Raw genomic sequence first — 26,390 nt, forward strand, 5'->3', positions numbered from 1 at the left:
TGATTGTACTGATACCCTGTTCCTGCTGACCTGGCACATCCACTCTGCCTTGGTGACCTGTGAGGGCTGGCACGTAGTGCTACCTCTGAGCAAACTGAATCAGTACTCATCAATCTCTACCTTCAAGAAGCTTTTGAAGACCCAACTCTTCAGAGAGCACCTCCCTTCCTAACTGGCACCTTGACTGAAAAAAGTGTCTGCTAAATGACTAAATGTAAATGATCAATCACATGTAAACTGAATCAGTCCTAATCAATCACATGTAAACTGAATCAGTCCTAATCAATCACATGTAAACTGAATCAGTTCTTATCAATCACATGTAAACTGAATCAGTTCTTATCAATCACATGTATACTGAATCAGTCCTTATCAATCACATGCAAACTGAATCAGTCCTTATCAATCACATGTAAACTGAATCAGTCCTTATCAATCACATGTAAACTGAATCAGTCCTTATCAATCACATGGATACACCCAGGACGCTGCGCTCTTCTAGTGAGCGTCGTTTGGCACTGCCGTCTGTGCAAGTACGGCAGTCCAGACTATTCTCATTTGTAGTTCCACGTTGGTGGAATGAACTACCCAGCACTACCAGAGCAGGGGCGTCCCTCTCTACCTTTAAGAAGCTTTTGAAGACCCAACTCTTCAGAGAGCACTTCCCGTCCTAACTGGCACTTCGACTAGTGCGTAACTTGCACTTACAGCAGTTACATTTCTGCACTTCTTTTTATTTATTTTTTATTTCATTTTATTATATTTCTTATGTAAAGTAGTATTTATTGTTACACCAGGTTCTATTGCTCGTAGCTTGACTATTCTCTCCCTTGTACATCGCTTTGGACAAAAGCGTCTGCTAAATGACTAAATGTAAATGTAAAATGCACATGCAAATTGAATCAGTCCGTATCAATCACATGTAAACTGAATTAGTCCTTATCAATCACATGTAAACTGAATCAGTCCTTATCAATCACATGTAAACTGAATCAGTCCTAATCAATCACATGCAAACTGAATCAGTCGTTATCAATCACATGTAAACTGAATCAGTCCTGATCAATCACATGTAAACTGAATCAGTTCTTATCAATCACATGCAAACTGAATCAGTCCTGATCAATCACATGTAAACTGAATCAGTCCTTATCAATCACATGTAAACTGAATCAGTCCTGATCAATCACATGTAAACTGAATCAGTCCTTATGAATCACATGTAAACAATCGAGGTTTGAATGATAAGTAATTTACCAAACGTTCAAAAAATACCACCTCACTGAAACTGGTCAGGCATATGGTTGACATACAATGACAACTGATTTAACTCATTTGCATGTCATGGCTTACACAAGGACTAGCTAGGTGTTTTAGGGGGGAAAGAATAAACAGCAGACAATTGTACATACCATTTTTTCATGAAAGTTCAGAAGCATTTGCAAAATGTTAAAAAGAATGAGAAATGACTCTTATGATGTGCACGAGTGACTGGATGATGTGGCGGTTGAACGAACAGTTTTGAAAATTAGAATTCTGATCTGAGAAATGTACCAAAGCGACATCTGTCATACAATGCTACGCTAATGCTACGCTAATGCTACGCTAATGCTACGCTAATGCTACGCTAATGCTACGCTAATGCTACGCTAATGCTAAGCTGTGTTGATGTAGCTAAATGAATGCGTAAATGTACCAAAGCGACATCTGTCATACAATGCTACGCTAATGCTAAGCTGTGTTGATGTAGCTAAATGAATGCGTAAATAGAGTGACGTACGTGCATTACTATCACAGGTTTATCACAAAGACGGAATCAGTCAATGAAAAGACTCAACGCAACGATGCAGCAACAGATAAACGTCATGGAGCACAACTCATAGGGCGGTCTGACATCCCTCACAACCATACTTGTTTGGTGGCAGCTTTACAGCTAACGCAGAAAACAAACACACGCACGCACGCTCAAACATCCTGCTTAAATGCATCATCTCTCCCAAAATAACACTAGCTCCCACAACGAACAAACACGCACGCACACACACACACACACACACACACACACACACACACACCAGTAGCTGCTTGCTCATGCAGGACCTGAGCCAACCCCTGCCTGTGTGTGCTTGCCTCTCAGGGTCAGAAGAGTATATGTGCGTGTGTGTGTGTGTGTGTGTGTGTGTGTGTGTGTGTGTGTGTGTGTGTGCGTGTGTGTGTGTGTGTGTGTGTGTGCGAGTGGTGGGACCTGATGCTATTTTGGGAGTGATGATGCATTTGGGCAATGTAGGCTTGTGTGTACGTGTGCATGCAAGCATGTGTGTATGTGTGTGTGTGTGTGTGTGTGTGTGGTCTGTGTCTGTGTGTGTGTGTGTGTGTGTGTGTGTGTGAGCTGACAGCCTCTCCTTTGCAGGAGCCTCAGGAACTGCACGAGCGGTGATCAATAATGGATGACATCACCATTACTCTCACGGCGCCAGCCCACTTTCATGCCAGGCTACCAGCGCACAACGAAGGGATCGAGAAGAGGAGAGGAGAAGAGGAGGAGAGGAGAAGAGGAGGAGAAGAGAAGAGGAGGAGAGGAGGAGAGGAGAGGAGAAGAGGAGAGGAGAGGAGAGGAGAGAAGAGGAGGGGAGAAGAGGAGAGGAGAAGAGGAGAGGAGAGGAGAGGAGAGGAGAGAAAGAACACATGCGTAATAGTGTGGCGTAAGGACAACAGCCTTCAGAAGGAGGTGAAGTCATCCTTTGAGATGCCATATACTCATTAAATGAATACTAAAATAAGAATCACCTCAAATGCACTACATTACGCAAAACAAATAAATAATTGAATATCTCCTAAATAAAATAAAAAATAACACCTCTTCCAGGAGAAGCACTTGCCAGTATGATTAAAAGCACAGCTATGAGTCTAAATGTAACCAACCCTGCAATTACAAGAAAACAAACTCTTACAATTACTCACAGTTTCCCAGTAGCCAATTTGACTGATTCAAAATTCTATACTTAATAGTTTCGTGGTAGTGGCATCCGGCAAAAAAAAATCCCAATTCCCCGGAAATAAACTGGGACAGAACTCTTCCCAATGCCAGAGGCAGGACTTTGATTTCTTCTTCTTCTTCCTCCTTAATGAAACGTTTACTGTGCTTTACATCACAGAGATAACAAAGGACGTATGCATCTCTCCACTTCAAAGGATGCGTGTGAGACTGTTTATGACTTACGGAGGGGTTTAGGGAAACTGGATTGCTGTCCCTGCTTTACTTTGCACTGGGATGTCGTTTATTACTGCTTTTGGTAGTAGCCAGTAGATGGGGGGGGGGGGGGGGGGGGGGGCATCTCATCTTCACTTGATCAGATCAACGTCCTAAAAATAAACCACCCGCAATCAGCACTTGCTTTGCTGTTTTTCTGGATACCTGACAAATTGCTCACAACAATTTGGCACTTTCTCCACCCCCCGCCCCCCCCCCCCATTCTCTTTCTCTCACACAGACACTTTCTCCACCACCCCATCCCTTTTTCTCTCTCTTAATCCCACACGTAATTATGAGGTCCAGAGAGATTTCCCTTCCAAAGAGAGGCTGCATTTCAGAGCCCATCTCCTAGGGGCAAAAGAACAATCAAACAAACAAACAAACAAGAAAGGAAACTATGCCATATTTCAAAGTCATCTTAAAAAACAAGTCGGGGGGCAGATAGTTCTTAAACTGATAGAGAGTGTATGTCTCCCTTAAGTAGGTTACTGGTAGGCAGTACTGTCCTCTTCTTATCTTTGCAGAAAGGCAGCTATGCAGACTTTATGTTTTCTCGACCCACTTTGTGCCCGGCTATATAATGGACGACTGCATTTTATTTCTCACATGATGGCTGCATGTGCATTTGGGCTTCAGCCCAATTCCATCTCAACAACACTTACTGCACTGCTGCTATCAGCTCTCCTTCCCTCTAAAAATACGTGTTAAGATATATATATATATATAGTCACTTACTGATATGAAAATATACGTGTATATATATATATATATATATATATATATATATACACGTATATTTTCATATCAGTAAGTGACTTAAGTAAGTGTCAAAAATGTGCTTGTTGGGATTGAAATGTTGTATAAAAGGGGAGTAAGCACATGTGCGCTAGCTGAAACACAACCTGCTAATCCCACTCACATACAGTGTAGCTATCAAATCAAATCAAATCAAATCAAATCAAATCAAATCAAACTTTATTTGTACGGCGCATTTCATACAAGGAAGTAACACAATGCGCCTCACAGTAGGAAAGAAAAGGGGGGGGGGGGGGGGGGGGGGGTGTTTACAAACACTTGTAAAAAAACCCTTAAAGCAGTGTTTCTCAAACTTTTTCAGACCAAGGACCACTTAGCCAATTAAAACAAACTCGCGGACCATCTAACTAAATAGTATATCCCCGGAACAACATGCCTCCTACCCAGACCTGGCGCCAGACAATTGTTAGCGGCACGTGATTTTCGCGGGTGGTCTCTCCTTTTTTAAGTACCGGTAGGCTAGTTATAGATATGACAATGCGCTAGGCAAAGCATCTGGAACCCTGCTCCATGCGTGACTTGGTTATGTTACAAACTATAGTTCACTCACAGCCTCATACTCCCATCACACACTCAGACACGCCAATGTATCACACAACACAACCAATAAACACAAGCGCGACCGCAGTAATTCACTACCAACAGTAGGCTAGCCGACTGGCATTAACATAGCCATCCTAGTAGTCAACTTTTCATAATTAAGAGTTGTCATCATCCAACGTCACACAACACAGAATATAGTTATCATCTTGCTGTCTCCGCAGCGGGAGAAAAAAACGCTGTTTGAATGCAGCTCCGCGGCAGGATGAGGCCCAAAGCGGCTGAACCATCTCGCCGTTGCACCTTCTCCTTGTCTGTGTCAGAGGCTTTCTCATTTTTAATTTTTTTTTCATTGTCCCTGTCTTAAGCCACCAATCCATGACCTTGTTAATAGATTAGGCAACTCGTTAATAGATTAGGCTACTACTGACTGTGTTCTCTTCGTTCTGAGTTGTATGTTAGAAATGTCGCAATAATTTACTGTGGGTCGTCGCGGACCATTACGGGCCACAGGCGGACCACACTTTGAGAACGACTGCCTTAAAGCAAAGCAGACCCCTGGGAGTGATGCACTTTAATGGGTTAAGCCCAGTCCTATTGCATACCACAGGAGTCCATTGATCATTCCATTAAAGTGCTCCACCTCTGCAGCTCGGCTGTTTACCAACAAATAAGCTATTCTTTTATTCTGCCTCTCAGTGTAACACAGAATGGACAGATTGACAGATTAAAGCGCTCTGAAGGAACATGCTACTATGATGTATTATATTCTCAGGATTTACAAAAATGTAGGAAAAGACAACCCGGGCCAGTACCTCCATACATAATAGCCTGCTCACTTGACCTTTTCTTCTACCGCGTCTGAACTAGTCACTGACCAGCGCTCTCAGGATCATTAATCAATAACAGCAACAAGCCTGCACAAACCTCACGCCTGATCTGCCCCACAAGACCATGAAGCTGAGAAACATGAGGCCGTAAGCGCCGTAGCCATGTACAACACGTATATGAGGGATTGGTCTGCATGAGTTGAAGACATGACATCGACCCAACACAATCCCCAGCCCCGTTAATGGAGTCATAAGGCTAGTATGCTGCCTGTGGAGGAGGTGGTCCATGTTCATCTACTGTGTGCAACAAAATGGGCTGAGGAGAATGCAACTGCCATCTCCACTGATCTCCTCTGAATTAAAGAAAGACCAACTGCCATCTCCACTGATCTCCTCTGAATGAAAGAAAGACCAACTGCCATCTCCACTGATCTCCTCTGAATTAAAGAAAGACCAACTGCCATCTTCACTGATCTCCTCTGAATTAAAGAAAGACAAACTGCCATCTTCACTGATCTCCTCTGAATGAAAGAAAGACAAACTGCCATCTCCACTGATCTCCTCTGAATGAAAGAAAGACCAACTGCCATCTTCACTGATCTCCTCTGAATGAAAGAAAGACAAACTGCCATCTCCACTGATCTCCTCTGAATGAAAGAAAGACCAACTGCCATCTCCACTGATCTCCTCTGAATTAAAGAAAGACAAATAAAAAGGGGATTCCTTGGTGAATCAGCTAGCACAAAAGGTGAATGCTTCATCAAGTGTTGGACATAACAGATTAGTGCAGCGAGTCTCAATACCATTTAATCGAAATGTTACCGGATTATGGTCGTACCTAGCAGATGAAACCTTGTTGCCTTAACTGTTCTGTTTCATTTTAATATAAAACTGTCCTGAAATGGCACGATCATGTGGAAATCAGGCCATGCTGTTCTGTCACGCAAAACTACACGCAGAAATATGCTTTTGTCAGTGCTCTGCATCTCGCTGGCGCTTTCCCAAATCAGTGAAACCTGTCGCTATTCATACGTGACACAGTCATTCATCTGATCAGTGAAACCTGTCGCTATTGATACGTGACGCCGTCATTCATCTGATTTGCTCTGAGATGCGGGAGTGACGCTGAAACGTCACCCGGCACACGGCCTGCACACGAGCGAGAGTGAGCGAGAACTTTCTGTTCCACTTAGCGTCTGCCGGAGCGTCGCTTCTTCCTGGCTCCCAGCTGGCTCCCAGCTGCGAGCGAGAGAGAAAGAGAGAGAGAGAGCGAGAGAGAGAGAGAGAGAGAGAGAGAGAAAGAGAGAGAGTATTCCCCAAAGAGGCTGCACCACGCAAGGGAAGGAAAGAAAAAAAAAAGAAGAAGAAGAAAAAAGACGAGCGCCCAGGATCAATCATTTAACAGCAGCCTGCTTCCATTTCACACATTCATGAATTATGACTGCTGGCTCCCTGCCGAACACATATCTCCGTTTTGTGTTGGGGAAACAAGAAGAACAGATCCTAAAACCGAGGCCTCGAATGTTCTTTTGCCACAGCAGAAATAAGAAACACATCTTTAATAGCTGATGTGAAGTAATGGCCTTTGTATTGATGGCTCTGGGTGCTGCCGTGTTCTTGGAGGGACGTGTTGGGACAGGGGTAATGCCTGTGTGACCTCTTACTTCTGAGGAAGGCCATTAGCTGGTCTCAGCTCACCACATTAAAATCTCATTCGCTCAGCAGGAGTTTGAGAGGCATACACACCCCCTACTGCTGCTGCCCATGCTGGTGTGTGTGTGTGTGTGTGTGTGTGTGTGTGTGTGTGTGTGTGTGTGTGTGTGTGTGTGTGTGTGTGTATGTGTATGCGGGGGGGGGAGAAAGGGATGTAAGAGAAAGGGATTCTGTGTAATGGCAGTGAAGTTGTCTTCCAGCAGGACACGCTCCATCATTAAGTGTGCTCCCCCCGGCCTGTGGATATTGTGGCTATTTACACTGCTGTTTTCGCTGATAGCATCTGTGTTCTAACAGCATCAGCTAGAGAGTGGAGGGGGAGTGTTTGTGTGTGTGTGTGTGTGTGTGTGTGTGTGTGTGTGTGTGTGTGTGTGTGTGTGTGTGTGTGTGTGTGAGTGGAGGGGAGCGATGGGTCTTTTCTGCCCGTGTTCCCCTGCAATGTGGCTATTCCACCAGCAGGACTCCCTGCAGTGTGGGAATGACAAGGATGAAGGACATGTCTTAATTATCACAGACACCAAATCCCCCTCCCCTCCCTGACCACCACCTCTACCACACACCCAGAGCCTCACTGGAGGCTGGGAATATTAAGATGTATTGCCTCTGAGCCGTGACAGCAAGCGTCATACTGTGCGGTGAAACTCTGTGTGTGTGTGTGTGTGTCTGTGTGTGTGTGTGTGTGTGTGTGTGTGTGTGTGTGTGTCTGTGTGTGTGTGTGTGTGTGTGTGTGTGTGTGTGTGTGTGTGTGTGTGTGTGTGTGTGTGTGTGTGTGTACACCCATGGGCAATGTCCAATGACTCACATTAACTGCCACTGACAACAGGGGGACTTGGCAATTTGGGGACAGTCACTCTTTATCTATTCAAAGAATGTATATATTTACTTAGTTAACATAAATAATTTTTGGCCATTACTACACATCTAGCTAAACAATATAGTGAGCAAATATTAATGCTATTAACGTTACATCAGCCACTGAAAAATGACTAACGGTTCCCTTTGATAATGTTAATACCATCAAATCCACTGAAACACAAACGAGTAGAACGTTTGTGTGTTCCGATGTGCCTTTCGGCTTGTAAACACCTACAGTATATTTTGTCCTCCAGTCGATTCCACAGCACACCAGTGAGGCCATGAGAGACACAGGCTTCAGCTTTTGCTCTATGAAAGATATGATGAGCACAGTGCTGTTCGTCATCCCAAAGGCACACTGATTTGGCGACGTGCCATGTCTTTACTGATAGACATTCATGCATGCATTGGCCATTACAAGCCCGTCAAAGGCCGCTGTCCTCTAATCAAACATGTGGCCATGGAGTTCACCGGCTCAACACCTGCACAGTTTGATTGACAGCCGCCGACACAGCCTCTTGAACACGCCTTCACTGCTCTCGCCTCAACCACTGGATGAAAGCTAGTCTTTTAGCAAAAGCTTGCCTGCCTGTGATGCATTCGTATGAGCCAGGTTGCTGCGCTCGACGTAGCGCTATTAAATAGAGTAGAAACTATGCCGCGAAGGAATAAGCAGCTCATGTGCCGGGCGGACAAAAAGAACGCATCAATGTGTTCTTATTTCTGACAACTAAAACCAAATGACAAATGAAAACATTGGCCCTCATTCTCGAACATTTTCTGAAGTTTCTTCTGAAATGTTTCTTACGGGCTTCGGAAAAACAACGTAAGCAAAAGACATCCGCCAAATTCATGCACGCTTGAAAATGTGGTCCTACGCAGCAGGAGTTTTCTGGGCTGTGCTCCCCCGGAAGAGTTTTCTTAAATTGAAAGCGCGTTCTCGTGCTCCTGAATTTGCATACATACACGCCCTGCCAGCTCCTTATAAGGGCACGCAACCGTAGTGACGTGTGCAGTCGGAATCGACCGAATCTACACGAAAGCAACTCGTAAACGAGTCATGTCAAAGCGGTTTCGTGTACATTACATTTAGTCATTTAGCAGACACTTTTGTCCAAAGCGACGTACAAGGGATAGAACAGTCAAGCTACGAGCAATAGAGACCTAGTGTAACAATAAATACTACTTTACATAAGAAATAGAAAAACGAAATAGGAAATAAAAACGAAGTGCAGGAATGTAACTGCTATAAGTGCAAGTTAAGCACTAGTCGAAGTGCCAGTTAGGAAGGGAGGTGCTCTCTGAAGAGTTGGGTCTTCAAAAGCTTCTTAAAGGTAGAGAGGGACGCGCCTGCTCTGGTAGTGCTAGGCAGTTCGTTCCACCAACGTGGAACTACTTGAAAATTCTGGATTGCCGTACTTGCACAGACGGCAGTGCCAAACGACGCTCACTAGACGAGCGCAGCATTCCGGTTGTAGTCCTTTTATTTATTTTATGACATCACGGTGCCTCGTAGAATCATGACTATAGGCCTACATGTGAAACGTAATTGTTAATGATACTTTAATCCGAGGATCTGTAGAGTTGATGTGAACACAATCACCAACGATTTCTCACATTCATTAACACGGAGAGTTTTCTTAAATGCGATTCCTCAAAAAACCACAAGATGGCCCACGGGGCCATCTTGTGGTTTTTTAAGGAATCGCATTTGAGAAAACTCTGGCCGAGTTACGACTGCTATTTCGAGTTCGGAAAGTCTTCTGAAGTTCAGAGCAAATCCCAGATGAGAAAACTTTCATGAATGCCGAATGTTGTCCTAAATCCAATTCCTCTTAAATTCCTCTTAAATTCCTCTTACATTCTTCTTAACTGCGTTCGAGAATGAGGCCCATTATCTCTACACTGTATGGTGCTAATGACATTTGATGCTCATGAGAATAACCTTAAACTAATTGGAAGCTGAACCGGTAGAGCATGGTTCTAATAACCTAATAGATCAACCCAGGGATCAATACATATGAACATGTATATCTGTACTGTATTGCCACTGGAAGAAGGCATCTGCAAAATGGAAAAAAAAAAATGTACATGTATTCCGATCTTAAAGTAAATGAATGTTCCTTGTAAAAAATGCAACATCCCAGACATCCAACTACATGAAGTAAAAAGCAGGGAAAGTAGCTGTCTCTGCTGATGTAAACAGCAGCGGCACATTAGCTCTGACAGCAGAAAACACTGCAGTGGAAGCAGCTACTTCTGCGGGAGGAAGTAAATAAGCAGCTCATGGAGTGTTTCCCCTTTAAGTAACTCGTACACAAGAGTATTGCGCAGCACAGAAAGTACAGTGTGCATAGATCAAGAGTGCGTCCTCATTAGCCTCTGGAGTTGCCAATATATATCCCATTTTCACAGCATCAGCAAGCTCTTGGCGCTGCAGCCACCCTCTCTTTCATTTTTCTAATCTCTGTCTGTGCAGTGTGTGTTCCTGAGAGTCTTCCACCGTACCGTACCGTAATGAACAGTAAGAGGCGTTAGTGTCTGTTATTTCATCAGCTGAGGTTGAGTGGGACAGATGCTGGAGGTGGGGGGGGGGGGGGTGTCATTGAGGCTGGCCCAAAACAACCAGCGTTTGCTGGGAGCGCAGGAGAAGAGGAGCGGAGCGGAGCGGAGACTCCCTGGTTGCCGTGTGATCAGTCACAATCCTGAGGGAGACACTTGGCACACACATACTCACACTCTCTCTCTCTGTCTCACACACTCACACACACACACACACACACACACAGAAATACACTCATGCACCACACAGCACACACAGACACACAAACACAAACACACACATACACTCATGCGTCACTAAGCACACTCATACACTGACACACACATGCACACAGACCCTTAATGCATCACACACATACACTCATGTACAACGCACACACATAAATGCATGTGAACACACACACACACACACACACAAACACACACGTGACAGAAAAAGACATTCCATGATTGTGACAGGTCAGATGACCTCTATTTGGCCTTTAGGTCTCCAAGTAGTGAAGGAGGATGGATTCATCTTTCTCTCTCTCCCTCCTTCCCCCTTCCCTCTCTCTCTCTCTTCAGTGCTTCTTGTCCTTGTATTCCCCCTTTCCCTCTTCCTACTGTTATATTTCAGACCGTCTCCTCTTCTTCTGTTTTCCTACTTTCTTATTCTCGCTTCCCTTCCCTAGCTTGCTTCTCTGTCTCTGAAAATCTGCCTCTGCGTTTCATGTCTTTTCTCTTTTTTTCACAGCTATCTGACTTTCCGGCTTTTTCCTCCCGTCCCTCTCTCTCTCCCTCCTTCCCTCTCTCTCTCTCTCTCTCTCTCTCCCCCTCTTTCTCTCTCTCTCCCTCTCTCTCCCCCTCTCTCTCTCTCTCTCTCTTCTCTCTCTCTCTCTCTTTTTCTCTCTCTCTCTCTCTCTCTCCTCTGCTACACTCCTGGACCTCATACGGCTGGCACTGACTTTAGAACACTGGCACCCACACACACACAGGCACGCATACACACATACATACACACACAGGCACGCATACACACATACAAACACACACACAGGCACGCATACACACATACACACATACACACTCACACAGACACGCATACACACATACACACATACACAGGCACGCATACACACATACAAACACACACACAGGCACACATACACACACACACAGGCACGCATACACACATACACACATACACACATACACAGGCACGCATACACACATACAAACACACACAGAGGCACGCATACACACATACAAACACACACACACACAGGCACGCATACACACATACACACATACACAGGCACGCATACACACATACAAACACACACACAGGCACGCATACACACATACAAACACACACACAGGCACGCATACACACATACACACACACACACAGGCACGCATACACACATACACACACACACAGGCACGCATACACACATTACACACACACACAGGCACGCATACACACATACACACACACACAGGCACGCATATACACATACACACACACAGGCATACACACATACACACACACAGGCACGCATACACACATACACACACACACAGTCACGCATACACACATACACAGGCACGCATACACACATAGGCACGCATACACACATACACACATACACAGGCACGCATACACACATACACACAAATACAGACAGACACAAAAAGAGAAAAAGAGAACACGAGAGAGAGAGAGAGCGAGAGAGAGAGAGAGAGAGAGAGCGCGAGAGAGAGAGAGAAGAGAGAGCGAGAGAACTCGAACTCTCTCCTACTGCTTGTCTACTGCTGGAGGCCAAAGAATGTTTGAATGTGCCAAGGTCTCGACAGCCCGCGTCACATCCTGCTCTGTTGACTACGGATACGGATGTGTGTGTGTGTGTGTGTGTGTGTGTGTGTGTGTGTGTGTGTGTGTGTGTGGGTGTGTGTGGATGTGTGTCTGTTTCTGCATGTGTATGCATGGCTTTTTTGCTCATGCCTTTGTGTGTGTGTGTGTGTGTGTGTGTCCATTTATGTCTGTTTGTGTCTGCTTGTGTGCTGCAGTGAACAAAGTCTCTCCCGGCTCACCCAGCTAACGCTGCATCCGCTCGCCCTGCCTCTGAGCAAGGTGGGGGGGGGGAGTCACGAGATGGGGACAGATTAACTGAGCGACACACAGGCCTGTGACCAAAAGGGCTGTCGGTAGCTAACAAAGGACACAGATACTCAGTGGCATTCATTTAGAATCAGTACCAGTTTGACAAAGACACCATTCCGCTCCCACTCGAACCCTCAACCATTGACCTCTGCCATACAGTATGTCTACATGAGTCCCTGTAATGGCCCAATTGGCCCCTTGTATTGATTTAACAACAAAAAAAGCTATCGAGTCCTTTGCTGAGAAATACCATAGAGAAAACGGTGCATCAATACACTTTGACAACGCTGACCATCAACGTAATTGTTACAGCCTTTCTACAGAACAAGGGGCGCGGTATTGGCAGGCATTGGGAAGGACACGAAAGATCTATGCCAAACATCATTATGGGATGGAGGAAGCAGTTATAATGTCCTATGCTATATACAGGCGATGGTACCCAAGTGAGGGGGGGTCATCTCGATTGTTGGATACAGGTATAAAGCAGCTATTGCCCACTTTCTGAAACAGTTAAAAAAACCTTGAAACCTATAGAACACAGTGCCAGTGCATTCTCTGCTAGCCTACATCTGCACTGTTTAACTAAAGGCTGTTATTCTTTCCGCCTTTAGGGTTCTGCCTGTGTGCCCAGCTTTGTTGTCAGGTTTTTAGACGACCGCTCTGTTACAGATCAAAGCCTCATCATCGCCTCATAAATGATCAAAACGTGCTTTCATACAGTTCATGCCTAGCTGGCTCCACTCCAATGAGTTTGCTCTATTTGCCGTGGCCCCTGCACATCGCACGCATACACACATACACACACACACACACACACACACACGCATACACACATACACACACACACAGGCACCCATCGCTGTCATGCTCCACATCCCCCGGTGCCACTCTCTCTCTCCCCGGCTCCAGCAGCTCTGTGTGAACATTTCTCACTCTTTCACAGCTGGCCAGCATTTATAGCCGTTTGCCACGTTTCATGCTTGGCTTGGAGTCAGCCGTGGCCTCACTGTGCGGGCACTCAGGGTTCCAGGGGGCCACATCGATAGTGAACAGGCGGCGGAAAGGTTATGGACATTACTGTGATTGTCCCCAACATGGCCACCGCGGGAGTCATAAGTGTAGATTCTGTCACAGGTTTTCATTTTTTTCCCCCCGCGATTGTGAAAAAAAAAAACACATTTTCTGAAACCGTTCTGAAAACTACACACACATTTTCAAAACGGCACATCACATCGGTGCAACCATCTAACTTCCAGGTCGAAATCAAACTTTGCTCTCAGATGACACACATACGTAGGTCAAAAACACAGGCTGACTGTCTCTTACACACCGGAGGGATTATTTTAAAACACTTCAACCAAAAGGTTTTTTCCCCTGAAATAATGTTTTGTCAGGATAATCTACATTATTTCACCATACAGTTAACCCCATACACGAGCCCGCTGACGAGAGACAGTCAAAAGAATAGTATCAAAAACCTTTGTAATGTGATTTTGATGATATAGAGTGCACACATTTTCCAACGTTTTTGTCTATATAAATGTTTTGTCTGGAGCATGTTTTGTCTGTAGCATGTTGATTCACAAATCAGTATGGAAAGATCAACAAATGAAACAGTTGCACAGAAGAATAAAATCACAACACAGTCCAAATATGTAAAGTAAAATACTCAGCATCATTCTCAATACTGTAACTACTCTCTGGACTGATTCAAGAAAAACGAGACGTTTGCCCTTGACAAATAGCATGCTCACACCATGCCCCCAAATAAATATGTCCTGGTGTGCGTAAACTACACCGAGAACATATCCTCCAATGCACTGAGTGAAAAAAAGATTTGTGAACCTGGGATAGTCAATGAACCAGGCGCAAACCAAGTCAGTCTTCCTCTTCATCTTCCTCCCTCGTCCTCTTTGTGCTTGTCCTCCTCCACCTCCCCTCCTGTGCCTTGCCTTTCTACATGGTAGGCATCCATTGGTCCAAAACATATTGACATACCAATATCCCTTATTTAATGATTGTGCAATTCTTATTGATGTGTTGATCATTTTGTGGCTTAGTGTTTCCACCATGAAAAGGCTGTTCTCGTTGAGGTCAGATGGTGATGCCCTGACTTTATTGTATTGATTGCAGGTGTTCAATAAATAAGCATAATGTTTACACATTGAAAAATGTGTGAATAGTGATAACAGTTATGATAAAAGTGCATGTCTTTTTTAGAACCGAGGCAAAGGTATAGGTTTTCCTTCGGAGGGAACTGTTTACAGTGTGTTAGCAATCAGGAAAAAAGCCTTCGTCATTTAGCCTTCGCTAGCCTCCGCTGTGCGTCGGGGTCCTGATCGTATCCGTCAGGATTCATTTATCAATAATGACCGACGGACTATACATTATCCCTTACATGATTACAAGCTTACATAACTACACTGCATACTGGTATCAGAGATCAGTTAAGAAGAGCAATTAACTTCCCAGCCCGTAATGGGTGGAGTGCATTGTTGGCAACATAACACCTCACCCCCCCCCCCACCCAACAAAACAACATGTATGATGAGTGACCTCTCTTGACTAGACCTGGGCCATCTCATATGGATTGTGGTGTACTGGCCCTGTGCTATGCTGTGCTAAGACATCTGCAGAGTGAGGAGATCTCCAGGCGAAGCTAAGTGACCTTCTTCTGCGCTGCCCTTCATAGAGGCTCTCCATTAGCCAGTCTGCTCCCTGACCAAGGGGCCTCTGGTCGTGATGGTCCTGATGGGAGGACGTCAGGACCCTACTGCCCTCTCCCGAGGCCCAGCAGGCTCCTGCACACACCACACACTCTTACTGGGCGGATCGGACGTCACTCAGCCACACCAAACTCTCTTACTGGCGGGACCGGACGTCACTCAGCCCTCTCTCCTGACACAGCCCTCCTCCCAGGCCAGTCAGGCAAACTCCGGGGGAAAAGAGCAGCGGCCTCGAGACGCTTGACATTTCATTTACATTTAGTCAGGGGACTTTTCCGTCCGCACTTAGCGAAGCAGGCTGTCTAACGACGTTAGACTAACATCAGACGGAGAGGGCGATCGTAGCCGGTGGCAATAATGTGCTGGTGTTGCGTTTGTGTTTGGATAGGGGATGTCAACTTGTGAATGCAATTTACTCCCCCCTGTACATTTGCAACAGGTTAGGATTGTCACTGTCATACATGCTCATTATCATCATGGTGAGGGCACAAGGACCTCACCACCTCTCAAAGGCAGTGGCAGGCACATGGCAGAGACAGGAGATTAGCATGCTACTTCAGCAGCAGTTAGTCTTATACACCAGCGCCACTGATCCACCCCTGACATTTCTGTTGGCATACAGGAACTACTTTAAACACACTGAATTCAAAACCAATATGGATATGTCACCAAGGATAGACACAGTACAAACCACGGGTTTATGTTGTCAAGCACAAATTCTGACCTTTTTGCTTAAGTCACTGTCTTATAATGAATGCAAAATAAAATATGCAATCCCACAGAGTTCTAAATCTTCACATTTTTTTTGTAGAGTTCTGTATATGATGAATGCAGCAGTCGGGAATGTACTGTTTTATGTCCTTTCCACAGAGGATGAACTAAGATAGATAGCGCTGGTTCTTTTGAATGAGTTCTGACACCGTAGAACTGTTCAGTGTTCACACAAGAGGAGTGGATTTAACAAACCATCCCCTGTGAACCAGATGGAGTGTCAGTTCATCTGCCTTCCCTCCTTCAAGCTTATGCGCAAGCAATTGACTTAACTAGTCACATGTTCAAAAAGTGTTCTACTAACCCTTCAGAAAAAGGCTGCTCAATTATTTACGGTTAAATGACACATTTTTGAACATTGTTATCTATGACAGTGCAGATTTGTCCATGTTATGCAATCCATGCGCGTACATTATTCACCGTTTCCTTATACAGAATAATAATAATGTGGTTTTGATAAAATGATGCATGCATTGGGAATAGCCAGAGTGCAGCTCAGATTAACCATCACTGCAGCTGTGGTCCAGGCAACCATATACCTAAACCTGAACTGCCATGGATTAGCTGCCAAAAAAAAAAAAGATTTAAAATAAAAAAAAAGATAAAATAAAAATCCCCCCCCCCACCACCACCACACACACACACACACACACACACTAATCCACTAATCTGCAAACATGGCCTTTTCCCTCTGACACAGCAGTCATTTATAGTCAAGCATCCCGCCCCGTGTTACTGTAAATAAAAAAAATAAAAAAATAATCTGACTCTGCAGATATCCTCTTCCTGTCAGGCTAAAGTGCTAACTGTGCAGTGGCCCTCTCCCCGTCAGAACCGTATCAGAAGCACGACTCCCTCTCCTCGTCAGAACCGTATCAGAAGCACGACTCCCTCTCCTTGTCAGAACCGTATCAGAAGCCCGACTCCCTCTCCTTGTCAGAACCGTATCAGAAGCACGACTCCCTCTCTTTGTCAGAACCGTATCAGAAGCCCGACTCCCTCTCCTTGTCAGAACCGTATCAGAAGCACGACTCCCTCTCTTTGTCAGAACCGTATCAGAAGCCCGACTCCCTCTCCTCATCAGAACCGTATCAGAAGCCCGACTCCCTCTCCCCTTTCCCTCATGGGCCACTCTGCCTCTGTCTCTTTTTTTGGTGAGTAACGGAGGAACAGTCATTCTATACTCTCGGATAGGTCAGAGAGGCAGAGGCAGATGAATAAAGTCTAAATATAGCGGCGCTCGTGCCGTTATTAGACTGCACGTGGCAACTCCAGCCCCCAGAAGTCTTTCATTTTTCTCAAAAACATAAATCCATTTTTTTTTTTTAACTGGATGTGAGAAAAATGAGGCAGTGCCCATCGGAGGCAGAGTGAGAGGGATGAGGCAGAGTGAGAGGGATGAGGCAGAGTGAGAGGGATGAGGCAGTGCCCATCGGAGGCAGCGTGAGAGGGATGAGGCAGTGCCCATCGGAGGCAGAGTGAGAGGGATGAGGCAGAGCCCATCGGAGGCAGAGTGAGAGGGATGAGGCAGAGCCAATCGGAGGCAGAGTCAGAGGGACGAGGCAGAGTGAGAGGGATGAGGCAGTGCCCATCGGAGGCAGAGTGAGAGGGATGAGGCAGAGCCAATCGGAGGCAGAGTCAGAGGGACGAGGCAGAGTGAGAGGGATGAGGCAGTGCCCATCGGAGGCAGTGCCAATCGGAGGCAGAGTGAGAGGGATGAGGCAGTGCCCATCGGAGGCAGTGCCCATCGGAGGCAGAGTGAGAGGGATGAGGCAGTGCCCATCGGAGGCAGTGCCCATCGGAGGCAGAGTAGAGGGATGAGAGCGAGCCAATCGGAGGCAGAGTAGAGGGTTGAGAGCGAGCCAATCGGAGGCAGAGTGAGAGGGATGAGGCAGTGCCCATCGGAGGCAGAGTCAGAGGGTTGAGAGCGAGCCAATCGGAGGCAGAGTCAGAGGGATGAGGCAGTGCCAATCGGAGGCAGAGTCAGAGGGATGAGAGCGAGCCAATCGGAGGCAGAGTCAGAGGGATGAGGCAGTGCCAATCGGAGGCAGAGTCAGAGGGTTGAGAGCGAGCATGAAGCAGAAGTGGTGACAAGCGAGTAACAACCCTCTTCACGTTTTCACTCAGTCACACACAGATGTCTCAAATTCAGGCCCCTTCAACGTGAACCATGCCAGGAACCATGCCAATGTCAGGCACCAACTCTGCGTATAGGAGGAATACTTCTTCTAATTACATGGACTATGGTTAAATGAGATGATATTCAGTGAAGTGACCAGAAAAGGCCAGTATTGATTTCGGCATGACGGTCCAGAAGGAAGGAACCTTTCACTCCAGACTGGCGTTCACAACAGACTGGTATCTCACAGAGCATCAGATCAGGGCAGTCTACAGAACATCTCACTCAGAACATCCCAGAACAGAAGGAACCCATTAGAAAGCACTACACTTATGGTGTCTGGACTGCTCTCTAGAAGCCAACATCTTAAATTAGACTTTTGGTCATTTGGTGATTTTGCCCATTTAAAAAACAGGAGCGCAGGAGAGAACGTGTCATGCTTGAGGTGCTCATTTGTACATACATGGTTCTGTGCAGTTCTTCTCCTCCGTCTCGTTGTCGCCCGCTGTTGCCATCAGCCTCCGGCCCAAGTGGTCCGAGGGCACGAATGCCCCTTCCGGCATCACCAGCCCATGCCCTGCAAAAGACCAAATCACGCATCACTAATGTCATCAACCATCTATCCATTCATCCATAATCCTGCAGGTTGGTGATTGAGAAGTTTTAACCCGAGCAAAAGGGATGGTATTAACCCTGACAAGGCTTAATGGTTCAGTGAATGGTCATTTAAACTGGGATATGGAGGAAAATGGGACCCTGGATTTAAAACTGCTGCAACTCAATCCGCAAGATAAGTGGCTGACGGCGCATGTGTTGGTCGATTTGCATTTATTAATCTCACCAAACATACCGTGCTCTCTTTCTAACACACACACACACACACACACACACTTTATAGGTTTCACAGATACATTTGTTTATTATGGTGAAATTCAACACATACAATTCCAAAGACATTCTTTTTCAACCAAACAAATACAAACTCATAGCAACCTGCTCTCATCATCTCTCTCGCACTCTCTCTCTCACACACACACATACACAGAGTCTCTCTCTCTCTCATAAATCATACGATGCCATAGTGGTTTAGGGAGGACCATTTACATTTAGTCATTTAGCAGACACTTTTATCCAAAGCGACTTACATATCTGCGACTTACAATGTATACACATTTTACATTTTACACTGATGGCACACTGCACATCAGGAGCAATTAGGGGTTCAGTGTCTTGCTCAAGGACACTTCGACAGGGAATCGAACTAGCAACCTTCTGATTACTAAACGACTTCTCTACCCCCTGTACCACAGGCACTCTTAGTAAGGACCAGCACTGTTTAACATTCAGCCTCTGATTAAACACTGGACTCCCTGCCGGCCATTCTCATTCCAGATGCGTGCGACTGATAGAATGACAAGTTCACATCTATGGACAAGCAGCTCCCATAATGCACCTGGGTGGGCAGTGGACGGCTGCAGACCCTCCATCCCTTCGGTGAGCTAACAGGTGGAGCAGCATCGTCTTCATGATATCATGCTGGGGTAATCCTTTAAGCCCTGTGTTGTTCTAATGTAATTAATACACACCAGGGGAGTTGGGACGAAATATACGCTTCTTTCTGTTACTATGCAAGGATGAGGGGACTTCTCCTCACCACCGTCTCCGCCCCTCTCCTCACCACCCTCTCCGCCCCGCTCCGACCACTTTATTAGCATTTTGCGGTGGGTGGAGTTAGGCTCGGAGCTGGGGCTGAACTTACACTTTATACAAATGTGAATCAATCGCCATCTTAGTAAGTCAGGTGTGAATACAACGTGGGACTTTTTGGCATCTTTCTCTGGATTCCAAAGTGTCATGAAGATGGTGTGCATCATGTACTGTACGTCTGTAACAACCCAATGTCATTTCAAGGCTGTGTCTCATGCCAGGGTCTGGTACACAACAGAGGGCTTTTTAAGGGGTTGGAGAAGGACCAAATTGTTCACTAGGGACAAGCTCAGGATAGCGTGAAAAAAAGGGGAAAAGGCTGACTTCATTTTGAAGCCCAGCCAATGATGCTGTGCGCGTCATTGATTCCTATTTGTTATACTTTTGTATTATTATAATAAAATAACTGATGTTGCCTGTGTGTGTGTGTGTGTGTGTGTGTGAGTGTGTGTGTGTGTGTGTGAGAGAGAGAGAGAGAGAGAGAGAGAGAGAGAGACAAGAGTCTTTACCGCAAATGGAATACCATTTTATGGATCCTGGCGTGTGTGTGTGTGTGTGGGAGATGCTGTGTTCAAGAGCAGCACAGGCAATCTGTCCTGAGAGGATCTTTAAATAATGCGCTATTCTATCCTGAGGCTTCACATATTGCCACTTCATGAAATGAAATACGATTTCAGATTACCACTCAAATAATATGCACTGCCTAACTGTAATCCCAGCCGCTGTAAATGCACACCGCAATGGCTTTAGAGAGGAGCAGGAGTGATCATCTAAAAGAATGAAAAGTGTACAAATGAGAAGCCAAGTTGCTACCTCAAGGGAAACTACTGCAGTCTTTTGCAGTGGTTCTAGACCCCGATGGTACTGTCACCATGTAAGGTTTCTAAAAGGCTATTGTTATAAAAAGGGTCTCCAACTCTCACACTTTTGGCATGAGACACATGCTTTAATGTTCTGTCTCATGCTAACATTAAAAAAAAATTCTATTGACTTCAATGCGTCTCATGGCAAAAAATACACCTGTTTCTCACCGATTCTCACGCCAAGTTAGCCTCTAAAGTTGGCAACCTCGGATCAATGGTTTCTTTTAGAACCATTTTACAGGTTTTCTGGCTATCCACCTAATCCTGTTTTGATAACAAAGGGGTCTATTGTATGGGAAAGCCTTTACCTGAATATCTTAATGTCAGGGTGCAGTACACTGCCAGCTAGAACTCACTGGGCCACTAGGGTCAGTTAAAACACTAAAAGTAATACCTACCCTGATATATATTGTCAAGAATTACTCAGTTGTTCAGATGTTTTAAGTGGATAATAAAGGCTAGTTGTCATTGGATACAGGGGGGGGGATTTATGTTTTTTAATTACTTGAAAGGACTGTATCTATACTGTATCTATGCTATGTCTTATCGCGTGACAAGTAAAGGAAGCCTTCTGTTTCTAGTAGGCTAATATCTCATTTGACTAGCCCGCCTTTACGTGTCTGATTCACACTGTTCTTGATGTGTCGATTGTGCATTAAGCACAATACTCATTATGACTCATCGACACTCAGGTCCTACTGTACCATGGGAACATCACACATTCACTCCTGCGCTCCTGTTTTTTAAAGTGTGGAGTGAAAGGATCAAGTGTTGTCACGGATATATATATATATATAGAGAGAGAGAGAGAGATAGAGAGAGTTCACATTCCATCAGTGGTGAGTAAGCCGCTCTTGATCTGAAATCCTGCAAACCTCAGCTCCCCATCCGGTGACTCCGCTCCGCAACAATTCCCCATGCAGGCCATCTACGGTGGGCGCCGCGTAACGCGAAATCAGAGAATCACGTAGGAGAGGGCATGAGGATCAAGCGGAACGAACGCCTATTGTGTAATGCCTGATTGTCCGCTCATCGCAATGGAGAGAGCAATCTTTTCACACTGCGGCACACTAAAATGGAGTTGTAGTCGGGCACATGCTTGAGACGTGCACAATACGAGGAAGGGGAGAAACACCGCCATCCCCAACGAGAGCTGAGGCAAACCCTCTTTCCTTCACGCTTACAGCAGGTGTCCGAGGCGAGAGGCAAATTCAATTGAGCGGGGTATGTGCGTCGAAGCCTCCGCACTGGTATTCACAGCGCTCAAGTCTTGTGTAATCGTTTTGTAGAAAATCCCTCGCTCTGACCAATGAATTTGCCAAGATGGGTAAAATAGTAAATAAATAATTAAACGTTGGGAGCGCGCTGACATCTCTCATCATCTTCTAAATCAGACTACAATGGGACTGACAATGTTCTGTGTGGAACGTAACATGAACGCAGTGTCAATCCTAAAAGTGTCAATCCTAAAACACGCACGTAGTTATATATCATTAGGTATTCAAAGAGAATCACTCACTCACACCAGTGCGTGTCAATTTGCGCTTTATCATGGCATTAGCCCATTGCTTACCCTTACCAAACTACTACTGTATACGGGACGTATCCTCCGTGGTGCAGTTCCTCGCAAAATATATTCCCTACAATAAACCATTCTGGCTTCCCTAATCTCTTCGAAACTCACCTGTTTTTGTGAGGAGCGCAGACATACACCACGCCGCAAGGAGAATACTGCAGATGAAACAGACTTGTACGAAGAGCATTTCTCTTCTCTTTCGAACTTTGAAGATTTTGGCAATCACCATCTTTTTCGACATGGTGCCGCTCGTGTCCGCCACTGGATCCATGGTCGGATGCTCAGGCGGCGGTTAACGTTTTCAGTGTGGTTCTCGTCCCGCCTGAGCCGCAGATGGTAGGGACTGTCAGGATCGTCCGAATTCGGTTTTCACACAGCCCTACCTCCGTGTGCGGTCCTCATTCCACGGGTCGGAACGTAGTTAAATTCCGAGCGGGGCGGTCAGGCTTGCAGCTCGCATATGTGTGCTTTCAGTCTCAGGTGCCGCCGAAATGTCGTTTAAGATGTTGGGGTTATTAACGCCGTCGGTGAAAACTGCCGTCCCGCGTCAAGCAAACCTCGACCTGTCTTTCTTTCAAACGTCTGAAATTACAATCACTGCATTTGGTATATCTGGTATATTTGTTCCAAAGGATATACCGGTACTGAATAGCTTTCCCTCAGTTCTGTGTGTGTGTGTTGTACACAAACAGCCTACAGCTCAGTGGTCTGTCCCAAATTGACTACTCTCTGCCCAGCCAAAAGAGATTCCCTCACTGAAACGAAGTGTTGCACCTGCCCACACGTGTTCCCATTCTGATAGTGACGTGCATCGTGGCTAGTTGTGCTCAGTCGAATTGACATCAAAGCTCTGATTGGTAAAACATTATTTAAAACCATAATAGAGTGCTGTACATTCGGATAGATGCACCCCGACTCACTGCCACATGCCGTAGCAACTTCTCCATGTGAGTGAGTGTTACGCTTGGACACGTGATACTTGACAGCAAACAGTCTTTCGCGCTGGTGCTGTTTCCATTAGCGGGTACCGCCGGTCCTGTCTTGCGAACTAGGCTGCGTAAAAATGGGGCGTAACACGCCCTTTCGAGACAGTGTCATCTGTGAAAACAATTTAAACACGCGTGTGAGAGGTTGGACTTCTGTATTGCAAAAATGTTTTACAATTAGAGGCACACATCTCGCAGTAGCTATCTTCCGTTTAAAATTCAAATTACAATACAAATAACAATTTGAGAACATTTGGTAGGATTGTTTGTTCACTCAATACTCAGTGTGTAATATAAGTTAAAGGGCTTTCAAACACATTATTAACTTCACTCTCCCCAGAGACTTGAACAATTGTTACTCCAAGTGCTGCAATCCTCTTCAAATGGATCGAGTCGTCTAAATATAGACTTCAAAGAGTTTCTTTATTCAAATCTTACAAGTCTGCATTGGCACTCCCATGCCTTTGCAAATGCAGTCGTCCTCCCCCCTCCCCTCTCTCCCTGCCTCTCTCTCTCCCTCTCTCTCTCTCTCTCTCTCTCTCTCTCTCTGCGGTCATGTGCTCCCTCCCAGAGGCTTTGGTCTGGTCCCAGGCTCTGCTCTCAGCTGACTGCTCTCCCCAGCCATCTAAGCAGTAATCACCACAGGTCCTGGTGGGCAGAGAGAAACAGGAATGCTCGCGCTGAGATTTATCCCATGAAGACAATGCTGGGTACCAGTGGTGAACGGTGCTGCAGCTTATTACTACATGGGATATTTCAATCACATAGTCAGTCACTGAGTTGGTCTGTGAGGGCCAGGGGTACACACGAGAAGTGCGGCAATGGGGGATGCGGCCATAACAGCACCGACACAAAGCCATTAGTAGAAGAGAAAACATATGAAACACTGTTGAAAATAATCACCATGGCTGCGTGGCATCGCTGAATGAGGAGGTTATGTGCTGGTTTTTATGCCGTTCATTATGTACCACAATGCACTGTGACTGATTATTCATTACTGGGAGAATCTGCAAGATGTTTGGGCTTTTAGAAGCAACACCATTAAATATTTGTAATGCCGCTTACCACTAAATTTAGCCTCCAATCATTTATTAACACCTGATTTGGAGGATTAATGACTAGTTGCAAGTCATGAAATGGTTTGCTATAATGAATGTTGAATGCATCAGGGGGTGTTTAGAGTGCATTGAGTATGCATTATAGATGCAAGTGCCTCATTATCATTCCGTTTCATTAAAAAATAATACCGTCATTCTGGAATGAACCATCTCCCCGTCTCCAAAGTCATTCTTCTTCTGTCACGGGATCCTTACCCTGACAGAGCAGGGCAAAGACTCTTTTTGAAGTTAAAGTGTGAGTACACCCTAAAATGTAATATGACTGAGCTGTGATGAAACACACCAATGCTGGTGATGATAATGACAACAATTCTCAATTTCAATTCGGCATTTTATGGGTTGAAAATGGCTGAACAAGCCATCACCGGTATGACATCATCCTGAACCTTGCAAGGCCGAGGTTAACGTAGAGCCAACTGTTTGGGACATCTATGAGTCATGACATCTATGGACCGAAGGTCAAAAATGCCTCTCCGTTTAGGTTGTGACATTCTCAGCCTCTTGCTGACATTCTTCCAGGCGGTTCACAATCAAACACATCTAAATGTAATCAAACACATCTAAATGTAATCAAACACATCCAAATGTTATGAAACGCATCCAAACACATCAAACACATCCAAATGTAATCAAACACATCTAAATGTAATCAAACACATCCAAATGTTATCAAACGCATCCAAACACATCAAACACATCCAAATGTAATCAAACACATCCAAATGTTATCAAACACATCCAAATGTAATCAAACACATCCAAATGTAAACAAACACATCCAAATGTTATCAAACACATCCAAATGTTATCATCCTGTGACTCTCAGCCCCTCTTGCACCCACCCTTCCCCTCAGCTCCTTGTCTGCTTCTCAGCATTTTTCACATTTCCCAGAGTTGGCATGGCAGGTATTCTGGCTCTCACATGAAGATTAAGGCTGTTAAGATATATATGACCAAGAGAAACTCACTGCAGAATTTGTGTTATATTTATAATATTGGATTTGACTATTTAAAGTACACATTCCTCAACATATTGGGATGCTAGAGTGAGTTGTGATTGAGAAGGCCAGATAAACACTGATCTGACAATCTGGCCAAGATATAGCTTTTTTTTATAGCTAAAGATTTATTCTTGTAACTGTAAACATTATTCACACATGTTTAAATGTGTAAACATAATTTAGTAAACACATGCAATCAGTAGAATAAACCCGAAGGCATTGTCATCTGAAGTCAATGGGCACACAATTTTACACTGCAGACGTGTCATAAAGAGACGTCAGAGGGGTCACCAGAGGACAAGGACGAGGATGAGGAAGAGAACAACCGCAATGACAAAAACAAGTACTTTCAGATGAAGATCATCATTATCCTTCTTCATGCTTGTTCTCATTGTGTTCTCTTTGCAATTCAATTCCACAGTAATGGGTGACATCAGTAATTGCTGAATCATGGTTTTGTTTTGATAGAACTGAAAGGCGGACGACTTCTTGGGGTAGGCAGACACTACTTCTGTTGAAGAGCAATGTGACAGACCGAGGGCAGGGTTGCCGTCTATCTGTGGGTATGGGCAAAAGCTCAGAGTCAGAGTGAGGGTTCAAAGGTCATATGGGTTTATTAAATCTTGAGAAGGATCCAACAAACCAGAAGGCAGATTAGGGAACCCAAATTCAAAGTCCCAATACAAAAATGTATTAAGAAAAATCCAAATTCAAGGTCTCTGAAAAACCTGCTAAGCCTCTAAATAAACAGAGTACAAAATTCAGCAGTCTCAGGGTCCACTCACATGCACATACCTGACGAGACTCTCCC

The 26,390-nt window shown here is 45.1% G+C and overlaps 1 protein-coding gene across 2 annotated transcripts in view; it reads right to left on the minus strand.

Moving 5' to 3' along the window:
* Nucleotides 1-23,524, minus strand: part of slc24a4a (solute carrier family 24 member 4a) — a 40,467-nt gene extending 16,943 nt beyond the window's left edge. Inside the window, exons 1-2 of one of the 2 annotated variants that reach the window (XM_031580581.2) lie at nucleotides 22,583-23,524; nucleotides 18,792-18,905 (exon numbers count right to left, since the gene is read on the minus strand). In XM_031580581.2, coding sequence (XP_031436441.1) covers nucleotides 18,792-18,905; nucleotides 22,583-22,745 — 277 coding nt within the window. In that variant the 5' untranslated portion in view covers nucleotides 22,746-23,524. The remainder of the gene's footprint in view (nucleotides 1-18,791; nucleotides 18,906-22,582) is intronic. The other variant, XM_012824503.3, reaches the window with a different exon arrangement.
* Between the last annotated feature and the right edge of the window lie 2,866 nt (nucleotides 23,525-26,390).

This window comes from Clupea harengus, chromosome 14 (assembly GCF_900700415.2).
Source record: "Clupea harengus chromosome 14, Ch_v2.0.2, whole genome shotgun sequence".
NCBI classification, from domain to species: domain Eukaryota; kingdom Metazoa; phylum Chordata; class Actinopteri; order Clupeiformes; family Clupeidae; genus Clupea; species Clupea harengus.